This window comes from Typopeltis vanoorti, chromosome 17 (assembly GCF_054136105.1).
Source record: "Typopeltis vanoorti isolate ZY-2024b chromosome 17, IOZ_Tvanoo_1.0, whole genome shotgun sequence".
Lineage (NCBI taxonomy): Eukaryota > Metazoa > Arthropoda > Arachnida > Uropygi > Thelyphonidae > Typopeltis > Typopeltis vanoorti.
Genome location: NC_143565.1, coordinates 3965124 through 3989021, shown reverse-complemented (window position 1 = coordinate 3989021; position 23898 = coordinate 3965124). Strand labels below are relative to the sequence as shown.

At 36.4% G+C, this 23898-nt stretch overlaps 1 protein-coding gene across 4 annotated transcripts in view; it reads right to left on the bottom strand.

Moving 5' to 3' along the window:
- Window positions 1–23898, bottom strand: part of LOC150097105 (sorting nexin-29-like) — a 780446-nt gene that overhangs the window by 513074 nt on the left and 243474 nt on the right. For all 4 annotated transcript variants that reach the window (XM_090406852.1, XM_090406853.1, XM_090406854.1 and 1 more), the window contains one exon: window positions 18097–18255. In XM_090406852.1, the coding sequence (XP_090262978.1) occupies window positions 18097–18255 (159 nt within the window). The remainder of the gene's footprint in view (window positions 1–18096; window positions 18256–23898) is intronic.

Here is a 23898-nt window from a genome sequence, read left to right as displayed (position 1 = left end):
CCTACATTTTCAAGTCACTACATTCGCAATTCTTCCACTCTTCATCCATCTCAGAAATTCAATCATTAAATCACTAGTTACCAGAGCACACAAATTCTGCTCCTCTGAAGAATCTCTAAACCAAGAGCTAGAAATAATCAAAAATACAGCCATACTAAATGGATATAATCTTAAAACAACTCAAAAAATCATCAGTCACTTCTCCACACATCAATCTAGACAAGAAGAAGCCCATAGGATTCTCATACCTTATGTCAAAGGCATCTCCGAACGTCTTTCAAAAATTATGAAGAAATACAATTTTGCCACTACTTACACACCATCAACCAGATCTATAACTTGTTACCTTCTCCTAAGGACAAACTCTCACCTCTGATGTTACCTGGCATTTATGAGATCCCATGTTCCCAATTAGTCTTACTTTGGACAGACAGGTAGATCTGTTCAGAAACGCATCTCGGAACATCAAGACCACATTCGTCTTTTCAAACCACAGAAATCTGGTCTCTCTCAACACGGAGTTGAAAACCCAAACCATAGGATCCATTGGGAAAAGTCGAAACTTTTACGTAGAGCTTTATATAAACATGAACGTTTATATAAAGAAAGTGCTGAAGCCCTACTACACAGACCAAATTTAAACCGCAACGACGTTCTTACTATTCCTAAAGTATGGGAAATTGTCATATAAAATTGTGTAAAATAGTCTCTTTATATATGTCATTAATTTTTTTAATTTTTTTTTTTTTTCAGTTATATTTTAATTTACTTCTATATTGAGATTTCACTGTAATCGTGTGCCCTAACTGTATGTTATTCCTAGTATTGTTTGAATTACTGTACTGAGGATGTCCTAAGATACTTGGGATGAAATATTTATGTATTTATCACTGTGGTTAGTCCGTGTGTTTTTCAGTATGGAAAGCTGTGAAGCATATATTCACAGCCCAAACCTGAAAAAAAATGATTTGCCTAAAACTTTCTCAATGTTATGAAGTTATACTGACTAATACTCATCATTCATGTGTTCCTTAATTTGTAATTATTTTTTTTGTTTATATTTAAAAATCATTTAATTTGAATATCTATGACTCACTTCCATGATATTAATGTAGATGGAGCTATTCTCCTACAGCAATAGTGCTGTAGGAGAATAATATCACATGCTTTCAATTGAATTGTTTTTCCCTTTTTTGTGTTTTCCTATAACTGCAGTGACAATGGCTATGAAACTTAGCTGAAAATTTTAAGAATATAGACAATTAAACATGAGTGACTGCGGTAATAATATTTTATGATGAATCCAAGAATTCATCAAATTCCTCTCCCTCTAGAGCAATCAGTATATGAATTGTTTTAATCTTTCTGAGGGATATCCATGCTATCTGTTGTAGGGACAATCTAATAAAGGATCTGGAGGCATAGTTTTGATCCTCTGTAGTGTACATTTCTATTATTTTTTAATAAGAGGATTTTCATGTAGTGGGACCATTTTTGGCATATCTTCAGGAGCGAGTCCTCTTTCTTTCATTCAAAGGACATAGTGAGCAAATCTTATCTTTCAGGGATGTTTTAGTTGCAAGAAGGTGTGATTGACATCCTTGTCAACATCCCGACTTACATTTTCTTTACAGTTGCCTTCTCAGTGTAAACTGATTTAGCAGATGTTGAGTCTACTATTATGCTATACTCTCTCTTCACCTGGTATGTGATATATTACTGTTTTTAACGTTTGTATTTCCTTTTCGTCTTTCCACCTTTGGCATGTTCAGGAGTATGCTGGTTGGTCTCTCTCACAGTTAGAGCATTTTGGTGTTTTGCTCTTATCTTTAATACATTCTTTACTGGCACAATATACATGGATGGCAGAGCCATGAGACACAGTTTGAGAATGACCATCAAGAATGAGATATGCATCATGTAGTTCTAAAGTTGTACACTCAAACATTATTCCTCCACATGGCCTCACAACTTCATACTACTTGCCACCTTCTCTACCCTTCACTATATCTCCAAAAATAACCAATCCTGCTATCTTTCAGATAATTCCTTCAACATTATCTATCCTCACACAGGCTGTAATACTACAGTGAGGAGTCTTAATACTCCACACAATGGCCACGCTCATCAACTACCTCACTCATGCATTCTATCACTCTGTTTTACCATAATCACTCTCTCACCCTTTTATCTACCTGTCCTTATAACAACTATATATCCATACATCCATGATATAGTGTGTGTGTGTGTGGTAAATGTATGTGCACAATAGTGTAATGAGATATTCAATGAAGTATTATACTGGCAGAATTATGCTAGAAGAAACTGATCAGACTACTGATCTTGAAGTTTTAGTAGACAGGAACTTAAGTTCAGGAGCCGTATTCTGAACTTTTTCCACTTTCCAAAGCTTTAATGTGAACTTATATGGACTACTGTATGCAGATCTATTTTTGGAGGTGATGCAGATAGAGCAAAGAGGGTGCAAAGGAGATTGTTAAAGCTGTGGAATGTAGATTAAGAATTTGGGTAGTACTGGCAAACAGGAGAAAGAGGGGATGATATTATTATTATTATTATTTGAGTCCAGGGAGTCCAAGGACTCATCAAGGGAGGGCACCTGCTCTACAACTCCGTCTCCACTATTCAATCACCAACTGGCCGCAACTACACCAACACCATCTACCACCACTGGTATTTCCACAGACAATCACAAACATCCATGTCCACAGTGGGAATCGCACCTGCAGCCTTTTGGCTGGAGAGTGGGTACTATATCCACTCGGCCAACCAGGCAGTCTAGATGGAATATGATAGATGAAATTTTTGATTTTACAGAAGGTGAAGAAAGGACAAGATTATATCAATGGATGATAAGAATGAATGCAGTCAAGGAGAGAGAGCTAGATTTTTCTCTCATACAGTGCTGCATGATCGGAATGGACTGCCTTTAGAGGTAGCGAGTACAGGCAGTGTAAATGAATTCGAGATATTACAGTTGGAGTGGGTAATATGTGGCCTCCCTTAATGCATCCCTGATGTTCTGGAAGTCCTTGAAACAATGATAACAAACCTCCATACTTCTCTAGAGATGAAGTGTACTCTTCTCTATATTTCTCTCTCCACACAATGACTCATTTCCTTGTTCCTTACTTTAATCCGTTACCGCATGTCATATACAGCATTGCAATATCACTGGCTAGATGACACACACTTGCAAAATGATCACCCAGAAATTCATCTATTTGGTTTGCTTCTGTCACCTCCCTACCATCAACACCTTTTAAAGTCATCCTTCTCATTCTCCCCCCCATTCCTTGCTTTTACTTGCCACTAGCAAAAACTCTTTATGATTACCTTTGACCATATCAGCTAGCTTTTATCAGAATTAATTTTGGCTTCCTGTACCATACAGGTCACCCTTGCAGCCTGTGCCTTGCACTGCTCATGGGTGCTGATTACCATTTTCATTATACTCTCTTCGCAATTTTTTCTTTGTCTTCGATTCCAGCTCAATGACGCTATTCATTATGCTGTAGGTTTAAATGAACAGTAAACTAATTGTAATTGTAACATAAAACTAGCCATTAGGAAAAAGAAAACCAGGACGTCCTCTTAAATGATTCAACGATGACTTCTAAGGCCGGAACAGGCCACGGTAGGCCTAAATCCTCAATAAGCATGATGATGATGATGATGACATAAAACTAATAAAACTAACTGTAATACTTCCAATATTTCATTTCAGTCACTTATACATCTTCAGGGATTACAAATAACTCTTGTAACATGCACACACAAAGGCAACGCAATACCAAATGAAACATGCGAGTGATTAAGTCTTATCTAGGTGATGCACCCTTCTGTGAGTATCTGTGAGCCAATGACAATTATTGTTTCCCAAATTTTGGGAAGTTTTATGCATCCGTATTTATTTAAATTTTGTTGAATTCTGACTTTTGTCAGAGATTCTAAAAACAGTCCTTCCCTTTTGAATTTACTACGGTGGTGCATGGTGGTTTTCTTCCAGGAGATCCTGTGGGTTGTATCCAATACATGGTGTGCAAGGCCAGATTGACCTCCAGTCTGTCTGTAGTAAGCCAGTTTGCAGAAACAGAATACTTTATATACTCTAGGCACTGAGAAGAGGGAGCTGATCTTTAGGAGAACAGATAAGGGTAGCAAGTTTCCAGCAGGGCTCAAAATCTGTGAAGAAGTTGTACTCTTTTAAAGACCTGGCTATTTTTTCTGATGTGGCACAGATGTAGTGGATGGTGATGCCATTTCTGAAATCCTTCTGAAGCAATGGCTGAGAAATGGGGAAGGAACTGATTATGTTTTAAATTCTGTAGTCACTGTAGGGAAAGGAAGGTGTTGTGCATGTGGCTGAGTTCAGTTGAAAGAGAGGTTCCACTGGAACAAAAATTATAGGATTTATTGCTTATTTTTAACCAGTGGCACACTTAGGATTTAATCTTGGAGGGAGCCGAGCACTCGTGACTTAATCTTGGGGGGGGGGGGGGGGGGGGGGTTGAGTAGACGATTTGAGAATACACACTACGCATAGCATATGACCTATGACTGTGCATCTGTGGTGATCGCCAATACACGATACCCGTGATCTCTGGCCCGGCTCAGGCAAACAAAGTAGTGCCCGAGCACTACTTTGTTCACCTTGCACTTTCACAGTGACCAGGATTCCTGAGAGCTACAGGGTATGTGACCGCTAACTCATAAGTAGCATAGAAATAGAAGACATGACACAACATAAATTTTTAAAAAAAATGAATTTTAATTAGGAAAAGATTTTTGGAAATTTTTCTAGTGTTTTATTCCCTTTTTCTTTTTTTTGGGGGGGGACATATCCCCTTGCCCCCCCCCCCCTCCCTGGATGCGCCAATGGTTTTAACAATGCCATATTGTTGAGAGGGGTGGTGGTAGGAAAGTTTGTGAATGTATCCGCCTGTCTGAGTGGGTTTTCTAACAGTGAAGGAAAGGCTACCATTAGGAAGGCATATTACTAAGGTGTCCAGGAAATGTAAAGTATTTTCCTTGTCCATCATGAACTGGATTCTTGGATGTAGACTATTGAGGTGACTGAGGATGGAGTCTAAAGTGTCTGGATCATGAGGCCAAATAGAGAACATGTCATTTACATATCTTACCCAGATAGGTTTGAGGGGGAGCTGAGTCTATGGCTCATTTTTCAAAATTTTCCATGTAAAAATTGGAAGGAGGGGAAGGAGGAACCCATAGTTGTTGCCTCTATCTGTTTGTAAATTTTGTTCTAAGAAAATAACCAGAACTGATGGCAAAGGAAAAGGGATCTAAGATATCACAAGGAAAAACGTTTTTTAAGTGTTAAGGTGATATTTAAGGGAATGCTGGTAAACAGTGAGGTGATGCCAAAGCTTACCAATACAGGCAGCCCTCGATTTACGATGGTTCAATTTACACTGATTCACAATAATGCTAGATGCCTGTGCATACTTTCTTACTGTAGTCTGGCTGAGAAACGTTAGCAGGCACTCTAGTGTTTGAGTGTTTACCAAGCTACTACGGCATATATGTATCAAACCTAGTTTTAATGTTGAATCTACTTAATTGTTCTATTTAATTTTTTTACATACATACATATTTAAGTTGATAAAGTACGTAATTACATACCATGTCTGATAAAAGAAGTGCAGAAAAGTTAGCAGAACTCGGTGTTAAGAAGGCACAGAAATCAATCACACTTGAAAAGAAGATGGAGGTGATTCGAAGAATGGAAGATGGGCAGACACGTGCTAATGTCTGTAAAAGTATGAACTTACCACCATCGACTGTTACTACAATTATGAAAAATGCAGATAGAATAAAACAGTCTGCGCAACAATCTACAGCAGTACTAAATGCAAAACATGTAAGTTATAGCAGGAGTAAACTTCATGAAAAAATGGAAAAATTATCATTATTATGGGTGGATGACTTGAATCAGAAAAACATTCCTCTGATGCAGGCTGTCATAACTGAGAAAGCAAAAACAATTTTTGAGGATCTTAAAAAGACAGATGGAGGCAAAGAAACATTTTTAAGAAGCAAAGGTTGGTTCATGAGATTTAAGTCTTGAAGTAAGTGCCATAGTATCAAATTATGTGGTGAGGCAGCAAGTGCAGATGTTGCAGCCGTGGCTGCTTTTCTTAAAGAATTTCAAGACTGTGTAGAACAAGGAAGTTATCCTCCTGATCTCATTTTTAATGTTGTGAGATTGGGCTCTACTGGAAAAAATTGCCATCACACACCTTCATTTCCTGTGAAGAACGTTCCATTCCAGGTTTTAAAGCTGCAAAAGATAGACTTATGCTTTTGTTGGATGCAAATGTCTCCGGAACTTTGAAGCTTAAACCAATGTTGGAGTACCATTCACAGACACCACGCGCTTTCAAGGGTCTAAAAGCCATGCGGCCAGTCTACTGGAAATGGAACAAGAAAGCTTGGGTTACACAAGATGTTTTTATAGATTGGTACACAAATTATTTTTGTCCTACCGTGCTTCGCTTCTGTAAAGAAATGATTGGCCTGCCAAAGCATTGCTTCTCTTGGATAATGCCCCTGGACATCCTCAAAACCTTGAAGTAAGACCACCATTGGATGTCAAGGTTGTTTACATGCCCCCAAACACAACATCGATTTTGCAACTGATGGATCAGGGGGATTATATCAATCTTCAAAGCCTATTACTTCCATATAACATTCATGGAAATGGTAAAAGTCTTGGACACTTCAGGAAAAACTATTAAAGACTATTGGTTGTCATTCGATATTTTGAAGGGCATTAACAACATCAAGGCAGCTTGGAACAAAGTGTCAGCAAAGTTTTTAAAAGGAGCATGGCGAAAACTTCTTCTGGCATTTCTGCACGACTTCGAAGAATTAGAGCAAAAGGAGAATGTTATTGAAGATGTTACCAAGCTTGCGAGCAAGGTGGGATTGGACGATATTACAGCTGAAAATGTGACAGAAGTCTTAGAGAGCCATGACCCGCTTTCCAATGAAGACTTAAAAGAATTAGCTGAACAATTAAGTCAACATCCAAAGGAGGAGAAAGAAAACGAAGGTCCTCTGAGAGAGAGATAAAAACGGCCGATTTACAGCATATCCTTGCAAGCAGAGACATTGACTGATGAACTCTGTGAAATGGATCACGATTGGAAAAGGAGTGTGAACGTAAAAAGGAGTGTAATCGCATCTATTCGACCTTACACTGAGCTCCTTAAAGAAAGAAAAAGAAAATTTAGGCAGTTAATACTGGATACATTTTTCAAAAAAAATGCAGGTGATCCGAAACCAGGAACTTCAACATAGAAATATGTAATATCTTTTCGAAGTTTCATATTTTTTGTATATAATTTTGTTTTTGTTATTAATAATTTTATTTTAACAAATATATATGTATGTATTATCAAAGCTTTAAATATAATAATGTTACACATACTTCATGTGAATATTTTTTGACTGCACGGAACATAACTTTGTACTACCTCCCATTAAAATTGGAGGTAGTACAAAAAACAGACATAAACCGATTCGGTTTATGCCCGTTTTTTTTTTCAGGAACGGAAGTGAGGTGTAAACCGAGGGCTGCCTGTATATTGTATTATTTAAAGTTAGATTTTCAGTCAAGGTTTTAAAATTGGTAGAATTTTTATATAGAATGAGATAAGCCCAGTGAGAGGAACAAGAGAGTTAGTCAGCTGTTTTGACAATTTGTAGCAGGGAGCATCAGTGGCATCTACTATAGGTCTTAGGAGGGGAATTAGGTTGGGGATTTTAGGTAAACCAGATATGGGGGGGGGGGAATGAGAACCCAACGGATTGAGATTTTTTGTAACATCTGGCAGCCAGGAAGATATTTTAAGTAAGTTTTTTTTGATTTTTTAACTACCATTTTTGTGGGATTGTAATCTAGTGGGATGTTGGTAGAATGATCTCAGAGAATAATATCCATTTTTTGATTATATTTATGGCATTACCCTTATCTGCTCTGGTGATGACAATACTTTTTTCTTTCCATAACTTTTGGAGAGCAGCGAGTTGATCAGAAGATAAACTACTTTTTGGAGTCGAAGACTAGGAGAATCTACTGGTGACATCAAGTCTGATGTTGTTGGCTATTTCTGGAGCTAAATAACAGATTCCATGTTCTATGTTGTACATTATGTCTAGCAATGGCAATTCTTTCAGTGCAATGCCAAAATTGTGGCCAAGACTTAGCACGCTGTTGGCATCTTTTGTTTAGACTTTTTGAAGATAGATTCACTATGTGGAATGGTTGAATTTGTGGTTGTGATTTAGATTTACACAGAATGTTATACTTTTTGATGTGCTTATTTTTTATTTTGTGTGAAAGCTTCTGAGATGTCCAAGATAAAACATTAGAGTCAAGCATATGTTTCATTTAGTATTGTGTCGTCTTTGTGTGTGTTACAAGAGTTATTTGTAATCTCTGAAGATGGCACAGTGACTGATACAAAATATTGGAAGCATTAAAATTAGTTTTAATCCTATCCTACTGCTGTAAATATTCCATTAAACTTTAAACATGATAAGTCAAAGATGTTAGAATAGAAACCAAATTCCTAAGAGGGTGAGCTCTATGGATGTTGGCAGCTAGCCAGGGTGAGGGGGGGGGGGGGGAATATATCTAAGAATTTATGTTTCTCAAACCTTGAACAGTTTAATGCAACTACATTATTATTATTTTGGACACCTTCATGGAGTTAACAAACTCATCATCATTATGGGAGGCCACTCAACCAGCAACATGTCTATCATAATAAGCTTTGAAGTTATTTACACTACCTGCAATTCTCCAAGTAAAAAAATCTACTCCTCACATGCTTCTTCACCACATCTTTATACAACTTCTAGGGATGGCCTGTCGTTCTTCCCATCTTAACATCCACTTTTTTTTATAATTCCTTCTGCATTAATCTGATAGAATCCCTTAACTAACTTGAAAGTATCTTCCATAGATAGTTCCTCTTTTCCTCCTATCCACCAACCTCTGTAATCCACATTCTCTCAAATGCTCTTCTTAACCAACACTCCAGAGTCCTGATATCATTTTGGTTATTTGTCTTTGGACTCTCTCTAGTGTTTTCACATCACAATGAAAACAGTATGACCTAATATGAGCACAACAGTCCATATGAGGTCTGACCAATGACTTATATAAAGGCACTGCCACCTTCTTTTCCATACATGTCAATGTACTTTTACCATAGCAGCAATATGATGTGCAGTCTTTGCAACACTTGCAATGTGCCGTTGGAACTTCAGTTCACTGTCTACCATCACTCCAAGATCCCAAATTTCATCCACTTCCTGAAGTACAGCTCTACCAGTACAGTACATATTTAATCTGAATAAATATTCAGATTAAGGCTCTTTTTTTTTTAAATCTAGTTAATTTTAAATCTCAGATTCCAAAAAAAAAAAGTCTTTAGTGTTTGTATTTAATTCAAGGAATGAAGCATAGTATAGTTCGCCCACCGATTAGAGATCCTTCGACACTTCTGCGCATCTCAGAAAAAGAAGAATCCATTCCGATAATAGGGTAATCAGTCATTAGTCAGTAATCAGTTATTATTACACGCTGGAAAATTAACTTCTGTTTTATGATTATTGTAGTTAACTATGTTGCTTGTATAACAGTGGGAAAATTTTTCCTATAAAGCACGTGATTTCGCGTGTTGGCGACCAATTCGGATGCCCTTCATTTCTTTCTCCCCTTCAGCATGAATCGACTATTCTTGGAAAGACGCGAAGCAGGGACCTACAAACGGTGGGCGAACTATACTTTTTTTTTTTATTCTGTTCAATATATTCAAGAGATGGTTAGCTAGACCTGACAGACCATAAGTTAGTGATTCAGGTCTAGCTAACCTGCCAGCACCTATATTTCTTGTGTTCCTGAAGATGAATGTTGGCAGATCTATCAGTGTAACCATAATAGAGAGAGAGAGAGAGAGAATCATATAGAGTGATATTCTTGGACTTTGCAAGAGTGTTTGATAGATCACCACATGATAAGTTGGTGTACAAGCTGCAGAGGATGAGAAGAGATGGTATAGTTTACCACCAATTGGTGACAGTGATCATGCTGTGCTTTCTTGGGAAGTATCTAATTTTATTGCTGCTCTGATTAAAACAGGTTACATGCTGAACTACAAAGCTGGAAATTATGATCAACTTAGGAGAATACTATTTTGTACCCATGGTATCAGTTACTGAATGGAAAAATTGTCAGCAATGCATGGGAATCTTTGAAAAAGGGCTTAAATCATGCTGTATGTGAATGTATCCCTAGTATTCGAAGAATAAATAGGGTAAGAGCGAAATGGGTGTGTGACCTTATTAAGCAAGAGGTCCACAAGAAGAAGATGTGGAAAGAATGTTGTCAGAATAAGAGTCAAAACTAAGAGTCAAAGTAAAAAAGAGTCAGAATACGAGTGAGAGGAGTTATGAAATATAGAGCTCAGGCCACAAAAGTGACTAATATTGTGTAGAAAGCTAAATCGCAGTATGGAAAGAAATTGGCTATACAAGCTAAAGGCAACACCAAAAGAATTTTTTGTTATGCTGCAAGCAGAAGAAAGAATGAATGCAGATGGTGCTCAAGTGTCAGGAGCTAATGAGATTGTTCAATTAATGAGTGCTCACTTTGCTAAGATATGTCAACAAGGTATATGTAACATGGTGCACAGTGCTACTGCTACATTGGATGAAGATTTAGAGGTTCATGAAAATGAGGTTGAAGAGTTGTTGCATAACCTGGATAAGAATTTGTCAATAGGGACAGGTGGAATATCAGCCCGTTTGCTAAAGGAATGTTCAGCCGAATTAGCTAGGCCTTTCTCATGTTTGTATAACTTGAGTCACAGCTAAGGAACGATACCACCACAGGAATGGAAGGAATGTATGATAGTTCCATTGTACAAGGGTGGTGCAAAAACTGATGTGTCTAACTACCAACCTATCAGTATCTCTGCCGTGGTAGTGAAGATTTTAGAGAAGTTGGTAAGAATTTGCATACGAAATGGGTAGAAAAACATGCCATACTCTACAAGAAATAGCATGGGTTTACAAAAGGAAGGTCATGTTTTAGTAATTTGAACATATTTTATAACAATGTTATGGCCGAGTTGGATAAAGGGAATAGATACACTATTGTAACATTGGATTTTTCCAAGGCATTTGATAGGATACCAAACCAAAAGCTGTTGCATAAACTGGAGAATATGGGATTGGAATATAAACTCTTGACTTGGATCAGGAGATGATTGACAGACAGATATCGAAAAGTGGTATACAGTGGGTATGAATTTGCCAGATACAAGGTGACAAGTGGTGTACCTCAGGGTTCAGTCCTTGGGGCATTATTGTTCAATCTATACATTAATGACATCAGGCAGGGTTTAACATTAGATGTTAAATTGTTTGCTGATGATGTGAAGATAGGCAGGACAATCAGGGATGCTGCTGATATTAAGTACTTTCAAAATGATTTGAATAGGCTGGAAATTTGGGCAAACAAAAATGGATATCAGTATAATGTTAATAAGTGTAAACTTATTCACTTTGGTATGATTAGAGTTCCAGTGGCATATTATATTAGTTGGTTTATACTACAAGAAACTGAGTAGGCATGGGATCTTGGCATATTAGGAATTTGAAGTTCAAAGGTCACACAGCAAAAATTGCAAACACAATTCAAAGGATAATTGCGATGTTGAAGTGAACCTTGACATGTAAAGATAAGGAAATCATTTTGCCTCTTTATAAAGGCTTTGATAAGACCATACCTGGATTATTGAGATTTGGGAGTGATGGATGACAGTAGACTGAAATTCAGGGGCATACTGCCAGTATTGCAAAGGCTGCACATCTAGTGCTGCTATGATAAGAAGTACTCTAACATGTAGGGATAAGGTTGTGCCGCTGTATAAGGCACTGGTCAGGCCACACTTGGACTATTGTGCTCAGATCTGGTCATCTGGTTTTCAATGTGATATGGGACATTGGAGAGGGTTCAGGAGCGAGTGACTAAGACAATGTCAGGACTTTGGAATGATGGCTATGGAGAGAGGTTGAAGAAATGTGGATTGCAGAGTTTGGTGGATAGGAGGAAGAGAGGTGATATAGTAGAGACATTTAAGTTAGTGAGAGGATTTCATCAGATTAATCCAGAGAGTATTATAAAAAGAGTAGGCAGTCAGAGGGAAAGAACCAGAGGTCATCCCTGGAAGTTATATGAAAGTGTGGTGAAGAGGGATGTCAGGATTTGAATTTTTACATGGAGAATTGTCAGTGAATGAAACGCGTTACCAGAATGTTTTGTTAATGCAAGGAATGTAAGGATTTTAAGATTCTATATGATAAATATGTTTTCAGTTGAATGAACCTCCCACAATGAGTTTCACCGGCTCCATGGAGGGTGTAATAAAAATAATAATATGAGGATTGTTTGGTAAAAAATAAGTTAAACACATTTTATTGGAAAAAATCACCTTTATTTCTCAACATAGTCTCCATCGAGGTCTACACATTTGGTCCAGCAAGTTTCCAATTTTTTCATCCCATCTAAAAAGTAGAATTTGTCAAATTGTGCAAAATAGTCATTGATAGCCTTGATGACATCCTTGTTTGAAGAAATTTTTTCCCCCCTAAGCCAAATTTTTAAGTTTGGGAACAAGAAAAAGTCACATGGGGCCAAGTCCGGTGAATATGATGTGGAACCAATTCATGCAATTTTGCCATTGCGACAGCCAATGTGTAGGACAGTGCATTGTCTTGATGAAAGAGCACTTTTTTGTGCACCAGTCTTGGCCGTTTTTCTTCAGTTCTTCTTTTAAACAGTCCAACAATGACATATAATAGACTCCTGTTATTGTCTTACCCTTTTCCAAACAGTCTATCATGATAATTCCTTGGTAATCCCAAGATACAGTGGCCATCACCTTCCCAGCTGATAAAACAGTCTTTGCTTTTTTCGGTGCTCTTTCACCAGACATTGTCCACTGTTTTGACTGCTGCTTAAACTCAGGTGTGTAGTGGTGGATCCAAGTTTCATCTACAGTCATGAATCGGCACAAAAAAATCCTGCAAATTGCAATTAAACATTGCCAAACACTGCTATGTCTTTTCACATGCATTTTTAATCAACAGTCAACAATCGTGGCACCCATTGCGCACACAGCTTTTTCATGTGCAATTTTTCGTGCAGGATATTATACACTCATTCAGTTGAGATGCCCACAATCGCAGAAATCTTTTGCACTTTCACTTGGCGGTCTTCCATACTGATACCATGGATTCTGTCAATCATTTCCTTTGTAGTTACCTCAGTCGAACGTCCAGAGCACGCTTCATCTTCGATGGACTTACGATCACGTTTAAACTCATTTATCCAAAAATAAATAGTCTTTAATGCTGGTGCAGAGTCCCCATGAACTGCAGCTAACCCGACTTTGATCTGCACGGCCATCCACTTCTTCAAATAAAAGTGTGTTTTGTCACTACACGAAACTCATTTTTCTCCATTTTTTAAGAAAAATGCGAACAAGGTCATTTTAAATGTTTGTCAAATGAGAACTACGCATCGCACATGGCTAAAATTTTGCTAAGGGTCATGAAAAAGATGATACGTGCCAACACTGGTATGAATGAACAAATTGTGTCACCATCTATTGGAAATTTATGAAATTTTTCAACAACCCTCATAGTAATAAAATTGACATATAGGAAATTTTTCAATATACAAAAAATAGAGAGTTAACTTAGGGTCATTTGTGGCAGTTGTGTAAGAATGTAGTTAGTAAGAGCATGTGGACTGAATGAGTGGAATGCATCGCCAGAATTAGTTGTGAGTGCCTTGACAATGAATGACTTTTAGGAGAGGTATAATAGGTTGTGTGTATATAAAAACATGAGTCTCTCACAATAAGTCTCAGACTCCATGCAGATTCCTGTATAATAATAATAATAAAAAGAAAAGTCAATGAATTGTCAGTATTTCGGTACTCATTATTCACTCCTGACTTTATTTGACTCTGCAAAACACCATGCCTACCCCCCCCATCTCCTGAGTGTGTATCCTCACAAGAGGCCATCCCTTTTTCTATATACCCTAATAACTGTAGCTTTCCTGCACTAATACTCTGTTAAATTGTGACTGAAGATATTTGGGAATTATAATACTTCATTCACATTTAACATAATCTGCCATAACTTAAGCAAGACTTGTAAATATCATTTGTTGTTAGTCTCTTGCTTATAAATTATTATTCATAGAATTACTTTGAGTTTATTTATTATTGTTTAATTATATAATTTTGAATATGTATTAGTAATGAAAGGACTATGTGTTAAAATGTCATTCAATTTATTTTATTTATTCCTGTGTTAATATTATAAGAAGCTGTACATATATATTATAAGAATTTGTATTTATCATATTTAAATGTATTTTATGTGAACTACGGATTATTATTTTTATTTGTTATTTCTGAAAAAGAATGTAAATGTGTGGAATTCTGCTGATGTGATTTTATTGGTTACAGTCGGAGAACTGAGTTGTTTTTAGTTAGCGTGCTTAGAATGTGAACGGCTATGTATATGGAGTGAGGACAGTAGGATGTAAGCTGAACTGAACTGACTGGTTAGAACCAGATTTTGGGCAGGAAAGAATAAGCATATTTGATTGGAAAATGAAAGTAAAGGGTAGAAGCGTTTTTACGGCATTTCCCAATCCCCTTACTGCCACCAGTGGTGGAAGTAAAGGGATTGGGAAATGCCGTAAATCAATTAAGAAAGGGCCGGGAATTAATAGGCAATTCGGAATATTTCTAAGGAATTCTAATATTATGACGAATTCCAAATGTTTTGAGGAAGAATAGTGCAAAGCTGAATTTAATGCAAAGAAGAAAACAAGGAATTAGTAGATTACTTAAAATGAGTGCGTGAAGACTTGTATAACTCTGTGTCTATAAATTCAAATATTATAGCGAAGATTTCTTTTGAATAGTGTTACTTCAAAGTGATAGTTAACTACAGTTTTAAGTGTGCCTATAGTGAATCCAATGTGTAAAATGTATAACCCGGTAAGAGCAGTCCCTTTCATATTTCAGAATGAAGAAATAAAAGTTAGCTCCACCTGATATATCTTAACATTAACTGTACCTTCGATTAAAAATAGCCGAAGTATGGAGCTTTAAAGTGTTTCCCCCCTTGAAATGCCTCATAATTAAATTAAGTGTTTGTTGTCTAAGAATGAATTAGAGAATTCTACTTTAAGAATAATTACTGTAAAATTCTGGAACAATGAACTGTGTGAACCATTTTCAATTATTTGGAAGAATATAGAATTGACAGCTGAATGTTTGATGCCTAATGTATTATGTTTGTTATGGGTATTTGAACAAAGTTGATGTATAAAAGAATTGAATTATCTCATTGAATAGAGACAAGTTGTGATAATAGTATATAAGCGTTGAAGAATAAGATCTGTAAATTTTAACTTTAATCTTTAAACCAAACCACGTGGCTACTAGTGTCTCAGAGATATTTAATATTTAATATAAGAGATATATAATATTAATATTTTATATTGTTCAATCTAATTGAACAATATTTTGAATATTGTTCAATTAGATTATCTTGCTTAGAAAATTATGCTTAAATGTACATGTTTAAAAACCCTGTATTAAATGTTTATTTTATTGAATTCGATTTGTTGTTTGCCTGATTTTTCTTCATTGCACTGCTCATAAAATTTATTAGAACCTTGCAGAAGCCTTATATGATATTAGGAACCTCGGCCTGTAAAAGAAGATTATATAAATGTAGTTGAAGGTTGATTCCTCTATTTCACTTAGACTAATCTGAATATAGGGTGGCACAGTATAATAAAATTTCTCTATATTTGGATCAGTAATCAACCAACAATTAAATAAGAAAAAAAAAACAGATAATTTAAATAAGAATAATGTTCCAACAAAATGGCAGATTCAAAGCCAGAATGTACGATCCAACAACTCTCACTTACCCCAAGAATGATAATCTCTCTGGTGCCAACGTTCCACCTGATTCAAATGGAAGCCATCTCTCACATATATCTGTCTTCTATCCTCAAATGCACTACAAGAATCTGCATAATTCAATAACTCTGACATATTCTTGCTATCGTTCCATTCATTATTGATCCTGTTCTCATTTCTGCATTATCATAACAAAGTAACATGCTTACTACCTTCCCTCTAACACTCTTCTGGCATACAATCTCAAGCATAAACCTCAAATTTTTTGCTACTCGATTCAGAGTGTCTCTCAGAAGACATTTGTACACACTATCACAAACATGTCATTCACTCTTTCACCTCGCTTAATTGCCATAATCACACTATCTTTCCTCCAAGCATTAGTGCTTCAGCACTCCTCTAGCATTCTATTTTACACTCCATGAATTCCCATACATCACACCTCTCACTTTTGCATTAATTTCTTGCTCACCTGCATCCTCCTCTCTCTCTCCCCTTGCATTCACACTGACCTGCCTTCCTGTCAGCTCTCTATCCCCAGCTTCTGCCTTTCTTCTCTCTCTCTCTCACTCCTTGCATTCCCACCATGCCTTCCTGTTATTTCTCCATCCCTAGCTCCTCCACTATTTTTGTCTCCTCTTGTCCCATGGTACTCTGCTCTCCCTCTTTTTTGCTTCATATCACTTAGCCTTCCAATCTCATAATCTCTTCATTCACACTTCCAAACTCATTTTTCATAGGTTCCACTTCTATTGGTCTCTCTCTCTCTCTCTCTCTCTCTCTCTCTCCAAGCAACATACTCTTGCTTAATGTTCACCTATCCAAACATTGCCATCCTCTAAATCTATTATACTCATTTCCACACAAAGCTTATCTTCCTCACCCTCGATCATGCTACTTATCTCTCTCTCTCTCACTCTTTCTCATTCCAACACACCACTACTGAAGTCACTTAAATCTATACTGGCATCAATGTCATCGAACTCTTCCTATCTCCTACATTTTATGCAGACATGCACCTCAATAAGGTATCTTACCTGTCCCATGTCTAACTTGCTGAGACACAAACATTTTACAAGCACCATATGCCACAAAATCCTGTAATATGCAATGTAAGATGAATGGCAATGTGCTGTTTGACAACATATCAGCAAAAAGACTTACGGTGGCCACCATTATAATAACAACGCATAAAGACTTACGGTGGCCACCATTATAATAACGCATAACGACTCTCACAAAATATACAAAAAATATACTCTAAACAACAAAAACTTCAAAATGCAAAGTTTCCACAGCCAATTACAGTCTAACAGACAAAAGCACTGTATAAATTTAGAACAAATACTCTAATTTATATTGAAACCTGTCTTCTTTCTTAGACACCACATCAGTGTTTCAGCTCCAATCGATGCCCTCTTGTGGATCTCTACTATCAATCTGTGCAATCATACAGAAATGTTCCAAACATCCAACAAATTTGCACCAGATCACTATAATTCCAGAGAAAAGAATGAAAATTGTTTTTTTTTTTTTTTTGGCATATGATATGGTTGTATATTTTTTTACCGTTAATGATACAGTTCTTATTTTTACCAGATGACTTTTTTTTTTTCAAATTTTTATTATCTTTACTCATTTCATGATGCATCAGTATGGAATACTTCTAAAGATAAAAAACATACAATATTAAAAATAAAATGTAAAGAGAGAGATATTTTTGTAATGAAATTTGAGGGTTTGACAGACTTATCTGGCAAAAAGATGGTGAAATGGAAGTATATTTTGGCAGTATGTGTGTATGTGTGTGTGTGTAAGGGGGGGGGGGGGTATTGCACAAGAAATGGTTCATAAAAATGTCCCTGGATATCATAAAAATCACCACAGTATGTTAAAAAACATTTTTCTTTCTTTTCAAACATCAGTCTGTTCTTAACACCAATATACTAGTTTCTACAACTTTTTCTAAAATTAAAACTGAAAGACCTTACTTAAGATATATCTGTTTACCTACCTAAAGAATTTCCTACAGATTTTGTTATAACAGGTTGGGGATCATTTTTTGTGTCATCGGGTACTGAGGTAGATGGAGTTGGAGATTCTGATCTACTGCTACGGAATACATTCAAGTCTGGATTATCAATGTTAATAGCAAACAGAATAGACCCCAAACCTGAAACATACATAAAGAAGCATTATATATATATATATATTAAAAATACTTTCTACATATATATATATATATATATATATGTGTGTGTGCGTTTTACTTATTCCATATTTAATGGTATAAATTGTCTTATGGCTCATAAAAAATGAGAGGTATTCAAAACTGAAAAAAACATCCATTTTTTTTCTTTAAAATGTGTCTTTCCTTGTTTTTATTATAAACCAGTTATATGTAACACTCATTTTCCGTACACTATTTCAACATATAACATTTATAATAGGGGTGCTTAAGGGTCAAAGCTATATAACTGAGAGGAGACCTCCACATGCCTTTAAAGGAATGTAGAGAACCGACCAGGGCTTCTGACCAAATGTCCAATCCTCACCTTCTCGTGGTGCACCCTGTTGGGTATCTACCTGGATACTGAACAAACGAGGATAGGCTGACAATTTGGGATTTAGCCGACCAAATTGTATTCTTATTGGTTAAACCAAAATAAAAAATGATGGTACAACATGACAAAATTTCATGCCGGCTGGGGCGTTGCCCAATTAAACAAAGCCCCCGTTGTTTTCGCCAGGGAACCAGGGCGAACAGCGAAAAGTCAGATACTGGGACAAATCTGAAAACACACCACAACTCAACATTGCCAGAGTTAAAGATCGGTACTATCAACATAAGAAGCCTGAATGGCAAAGAAATAAAACTAGCTGAGGAATTAGATAAGTACCATATCGACATAATAGGGGTGACTGAAACAAAAAAGACAAAACCTGGTGAGATCTTTCTGAGCAATAAATACAAAATGCTATACTCAGGAAATGAAAATCAAGGAAAAGAAGGAGTAGCAATAGTATTCAACACAAAATATGAGGCTAATCTTCTTGAATGGCAGGCAGTCTCAAATAGAGTAATGTTCGCAAATATGAGAATGGGGAACTGGACAATGAGACTTATTTGTGCCTATAGTCCCCCAGAAGGTTCTACTAGGGTAGAAGGTGGAGGAATTTTTTGAAGCTTTAGAAAAAGCAACTGACACGATGAAAAAGGAAAAGTTGATCCTTGTTGGGGATCTGAATAGCAGAATAGGAAGTGATTGTCAGACATACAAAAATGTTTTGGGAAAATTTGGAGAAAAGAGCAAAGCTAATAATAATGGCAAATACCTGTTGGATTTCTGCTCAGGACATGGACTGGTTATTACTAACAACATGTTCCAACATAAAACTGTGCACAAATTTACATGGAGAGAAGAGGCAAGGAATAAGAAAAGTCTCATTGATTATGTTATTGTTGATAGTGATGTTTTCTCCCTGTTGCTGAACACCATGTACAGAGGATTTGAAATTGGTAACGATCACTATTTAGTCTTGAGCAAGATAAAATTGAATTTCATATTTAAAAGAATAACATGTAAGAAAGTTTTAAAGCGAATAAAAGTTGAGCAGCTCTCAGATGTGAACTGTAGACTAACATACACAAAGATTATTGTAGAAAAAAATGAAAGACTTTGAGAACAGGAACCAAACCTTGGAAATTCAGTGGCAAGCCTTGAAGAAAACCCTGATTGATTCAGCCAGAGAGGCATGTGGTGAGGTTGTCTGCAAGGATAGAAAAATCAGAACTTCATGGAGGACACAGGAAGTTAAAGAGGCGATGAAGGAAAAGAAGAAATCATATCAAAAGTTCCTGGCAAATAAGTCAGCTTTTGCTCTTAGAGAATACATGACAAATGTAAGAAAGCGAAACACTGTGTAAAACTAGCTAAAAAAAAAGTCATGGGAGGACTTTGGCAAGAACATAGAAAATAAATATCAAGAAGGTGGTAAGATATTCTGGAGGTTGTTGAAGAAGCTTAGAAATGGAGGAAAGAGTGCTGTAAAAGGAGTTAGAGATGATAAAGGTGACATGAAAACAGGAGAAAAAGATATCCTTGAAGTATGGAGTAATTCCTTCGAAAAATTCCTAAATGAATCACTGCTAATAGCTAAGCAGTGATAGTACAGTGGTAAAAAACACTCAACAGGCATGCAGTCAGGAATACATATCCATACTTGAAGTAGAAAAAGCCATCAAAGGCTTGAAATGTGGAAGATGATATTCGACCAGAAATGCTGAAGTATGGTGGTATAAAAGTCTTACAGTGGCTGCACTGCATAGTTCAGAAAGTCTGCACAGAGGGACAAATTCCCGATGATTGGAGTAGAGCTATCATAGCACCCATATATAAAAAGGGAAATAAAACTGAATGTGAGAATTACAGAAGTATTTAGCTACTGAGTGTTCCTGGCAAGATCTATGCAAGTATACTTGAGAAACGGTTGAGAAGAATTTTGGAAGAAAAGCTGGGTGAAGAACAAGCTGGATTCTGGCCAAATAGAGGCTGTCATAATCAGATCTTCACTTTACGACAAATAGTCGAGAACGCATGGGAATATAACAAAGGTTCTATTTAAGTTTTGTCGATTTGGAAAAGGCATATGACAAAGTGCCAAGAGAGAAGCTATTCAATATGCTACAGTTATATGGGATCAATGGGGCATTATATCAACCAATACTTAGTCTTTATTCGAGTTGCAAGTCAGCAGTTAGAATTGAAGGAAGTACAGGAAGATGGTTTAATGTTAAATCTGGTGTGAGACAAGGATGTACATTATCCCCTCTGTTATTAATTATTTATATGGATCACATTATGAAGGAAAGTGGTATTAAACATGATATCAAAATTGGAGATGTTAATGTCAGCTCTTTGCTTTATGCAGATGATGTTATACTTCTAAATAAATCTGCTACAAGTCTGCAAGATTCTCTGACTAAATTGAATAACTGTTGTAATAGATATGGTATGAAGGTCAGCAATAAAAAGATAAAGACAATGAAAATAGGCAGAATCATTGAAAATGTCAACTGTGTTGTGAATGGAGAACCTGTGAAACAATTAAAACATTTCAGCTACTTAGGCATGATTTTTAGTGAAGATGGTAAATTAAATATAGAAATAGACAACAGAATCAGCAAAGCTGGTATGGTGAAAAGTCAACTGAATAAATTCATATGGAATAAGAGATAAATTAGTCGGAACACTAAACAGTGTTCAAACCAGTTTTAACTTATGGATCTGAGAACTGGGTCAGAAGTAAAACACTTGATCAAAGACTAGAGACCGCAGATATGAGAGTCCTGAGAAAGATTATAGGTGTGAACAGATGGCATCAATGGCAATATCATATTAAAATGAGGATATTAGGAAAGAACTTGACATTGTCGGCATCCAGGAATGCATTAGCAGAGCTAATCTCAGGTGGTATGGTCACTTAAACAGAATGGGCGAGGAAAGATTAGCAAAACAAGTGTTTTCTGCCAGGTTGGCAGGAAAACGACTCAGAGGAAGACCAAGATATAGGTGAATTGATATGGTACAATGTGCCTTAGATGATAGAAATATAAGATCTGATAATGATAATATTGGAGTCTTGACAAGTAATAGACTGATTTGGAGGAAAATTGTAGATAGGAAGTTAGTAATGATGTAAATATTTTTCATGTAGTACTATCATATCCTGTACACCCTTGAGGTTACATGTCAGGAATCTGATGATGATGATAATTATAATATCAGTAACATTATTAGTAATATTATATGTTGGCTATTCAGGTTAGATGATATACAACTGTGCATCCAACATTAATACTTCTACAATAATTAACAGATAAAATTATTTCAAGTCAGAAGCCAAAAATGGTGATATATAACTCATATGAATAAATAATTTTGCAGAAGAATTTTGAGAATAATATTAAGGTTAAATGTCTGAGTATTAAGTCTGCAAAACTACATTATTTCTCATAAAACATGCTATTTTTTTTGTTTGTTTTCATTTCAAAATAAACTTAATTACTCAGAATTACAATAAACTTTGGATTGAGACTATACAGTGGAGAGTTGGTGTGTTTAACACTCCTGTGAAATAAGTGATTTTTATCTGTTTTATTGTGCTTTTTTTCCTTAGAATAATTAGTTTCCAGATGGTGAGAGGGACCATGAAGTGATTACCTGGAAGGTTGCCAATCATGTGAGGACTTCTGTAAGGAAAGGGTATATGTGGAACTACAAGGCTGATTGTGAGAAGCTCAAGAAACAGCTTGCAGCTGTAACATGTAATGAGGAGTTGGGCGGAAATTAGATCAGTGCTGCTTGGATGCTATTTAAGAACTATCTAGTAGAAGCAATGGCTAAATATATTCCAAGGGTCAGATGGTTAAATAAGGTAAGTGCAAATGGATGAATGAAGAGATTAAGCATGCAATACAAAGAAAGAAGGCATTATGGAGGCAACATAAACTGATTGGTAATAATCAATTCTATGAGGAGTACAAAAGAACAAGCAAGGAGGGTGACTTGTTTGGTAAGGGTAGCAAAAGTGCAGTATGAGCATCAGTCAGCTAAGGAAGCCAAATAATCCCTAGGGAGTTCTTTTTGCAGCCAGAAAAGAAAAAAAAAAGATTATGGTAGGATGACATTGATTGTAGAAAATGGTATAAGGACAACTGTAGTGGAAGAAATAGTTGCGATATTTAGTGAACAGTTCATAAAGGTTTTCATCCTTATGAATGTTACATTATGGAAAGTTTAAAAGCAGTGGATGATCAGGAGGAGAAACTTATTGTAAGTGAGCATGAGATATATGGGGAATTGAGCAAACATGATGTTAATAAGGCTGTGTGACTTGATGATATATATCACCACATATTTTGAAGGAATGCACCAGGGAGTTAATATCTGTCTTTGTTCACTATCACTCTTACATGGTCAAGTGATGCATCACTTGATTCAATGTAAAACTGGGTCTTACACTGAATAAAGAATAATGTTTGCCAATTCACTGGAACAGTGATTAGCAAAGCTACTGTTTGTGCCAGGAGAGGCAGGAGATAAATGCCAGAGAGAGAGAGTGAGAGATGATCCAGTCTGGTGAGATCCCTACCACAAGAGAAAAAAAGCAGGACTGCATTTTGGCAACATTGAAGGTGACTAGAATATCCTTGCCCCCATTGAAGGATGGTATAGAGACCAGTGTTTAAGGCACTGGTTGCAGATGATCTTGATGCTTGAGATGTAAGAGAATTTCTTGGTTTCTCGAAGAAATTTATCATCGGGCAGTGCTATAGATAGGTTTTAATGTGCTTGAAAGTAGGTCATTTATGTATAAGAGAAAGAGGCTATGGGAAAAACTGGCAATTCAAGCTAAAGAAATCCCAAAAGAATTCTATCATTATGCTACACATAAAAGAAAGAATATGAAAGAATAAATCTGCTGAATCTACATTCAGATGCAGAAGAGAGTGAAGAGAACTAATGAATGTCCATTTTGCTAAAAGCTACCAACCTCATGTGTGCAACATTAAGTGCACTTCTACTTCATCACTGGATGAAGAAACTAGTGTATGAGGAGGAGATACTAGAGCTGTTGCACAAAGTGAATAAAAATTTGACAACAGGGAATGATGGGAATCAGCACAGATGATAAAGGATTGTTCAGCTGATCTGGCTGTTCTTTTGACTAGGCTATAGAATTTGATTCTCAGAACAGGGAAGATTTCACAGGATTCGAAAAAATGTAACATAAGGTCATTGCACAAGGGTGG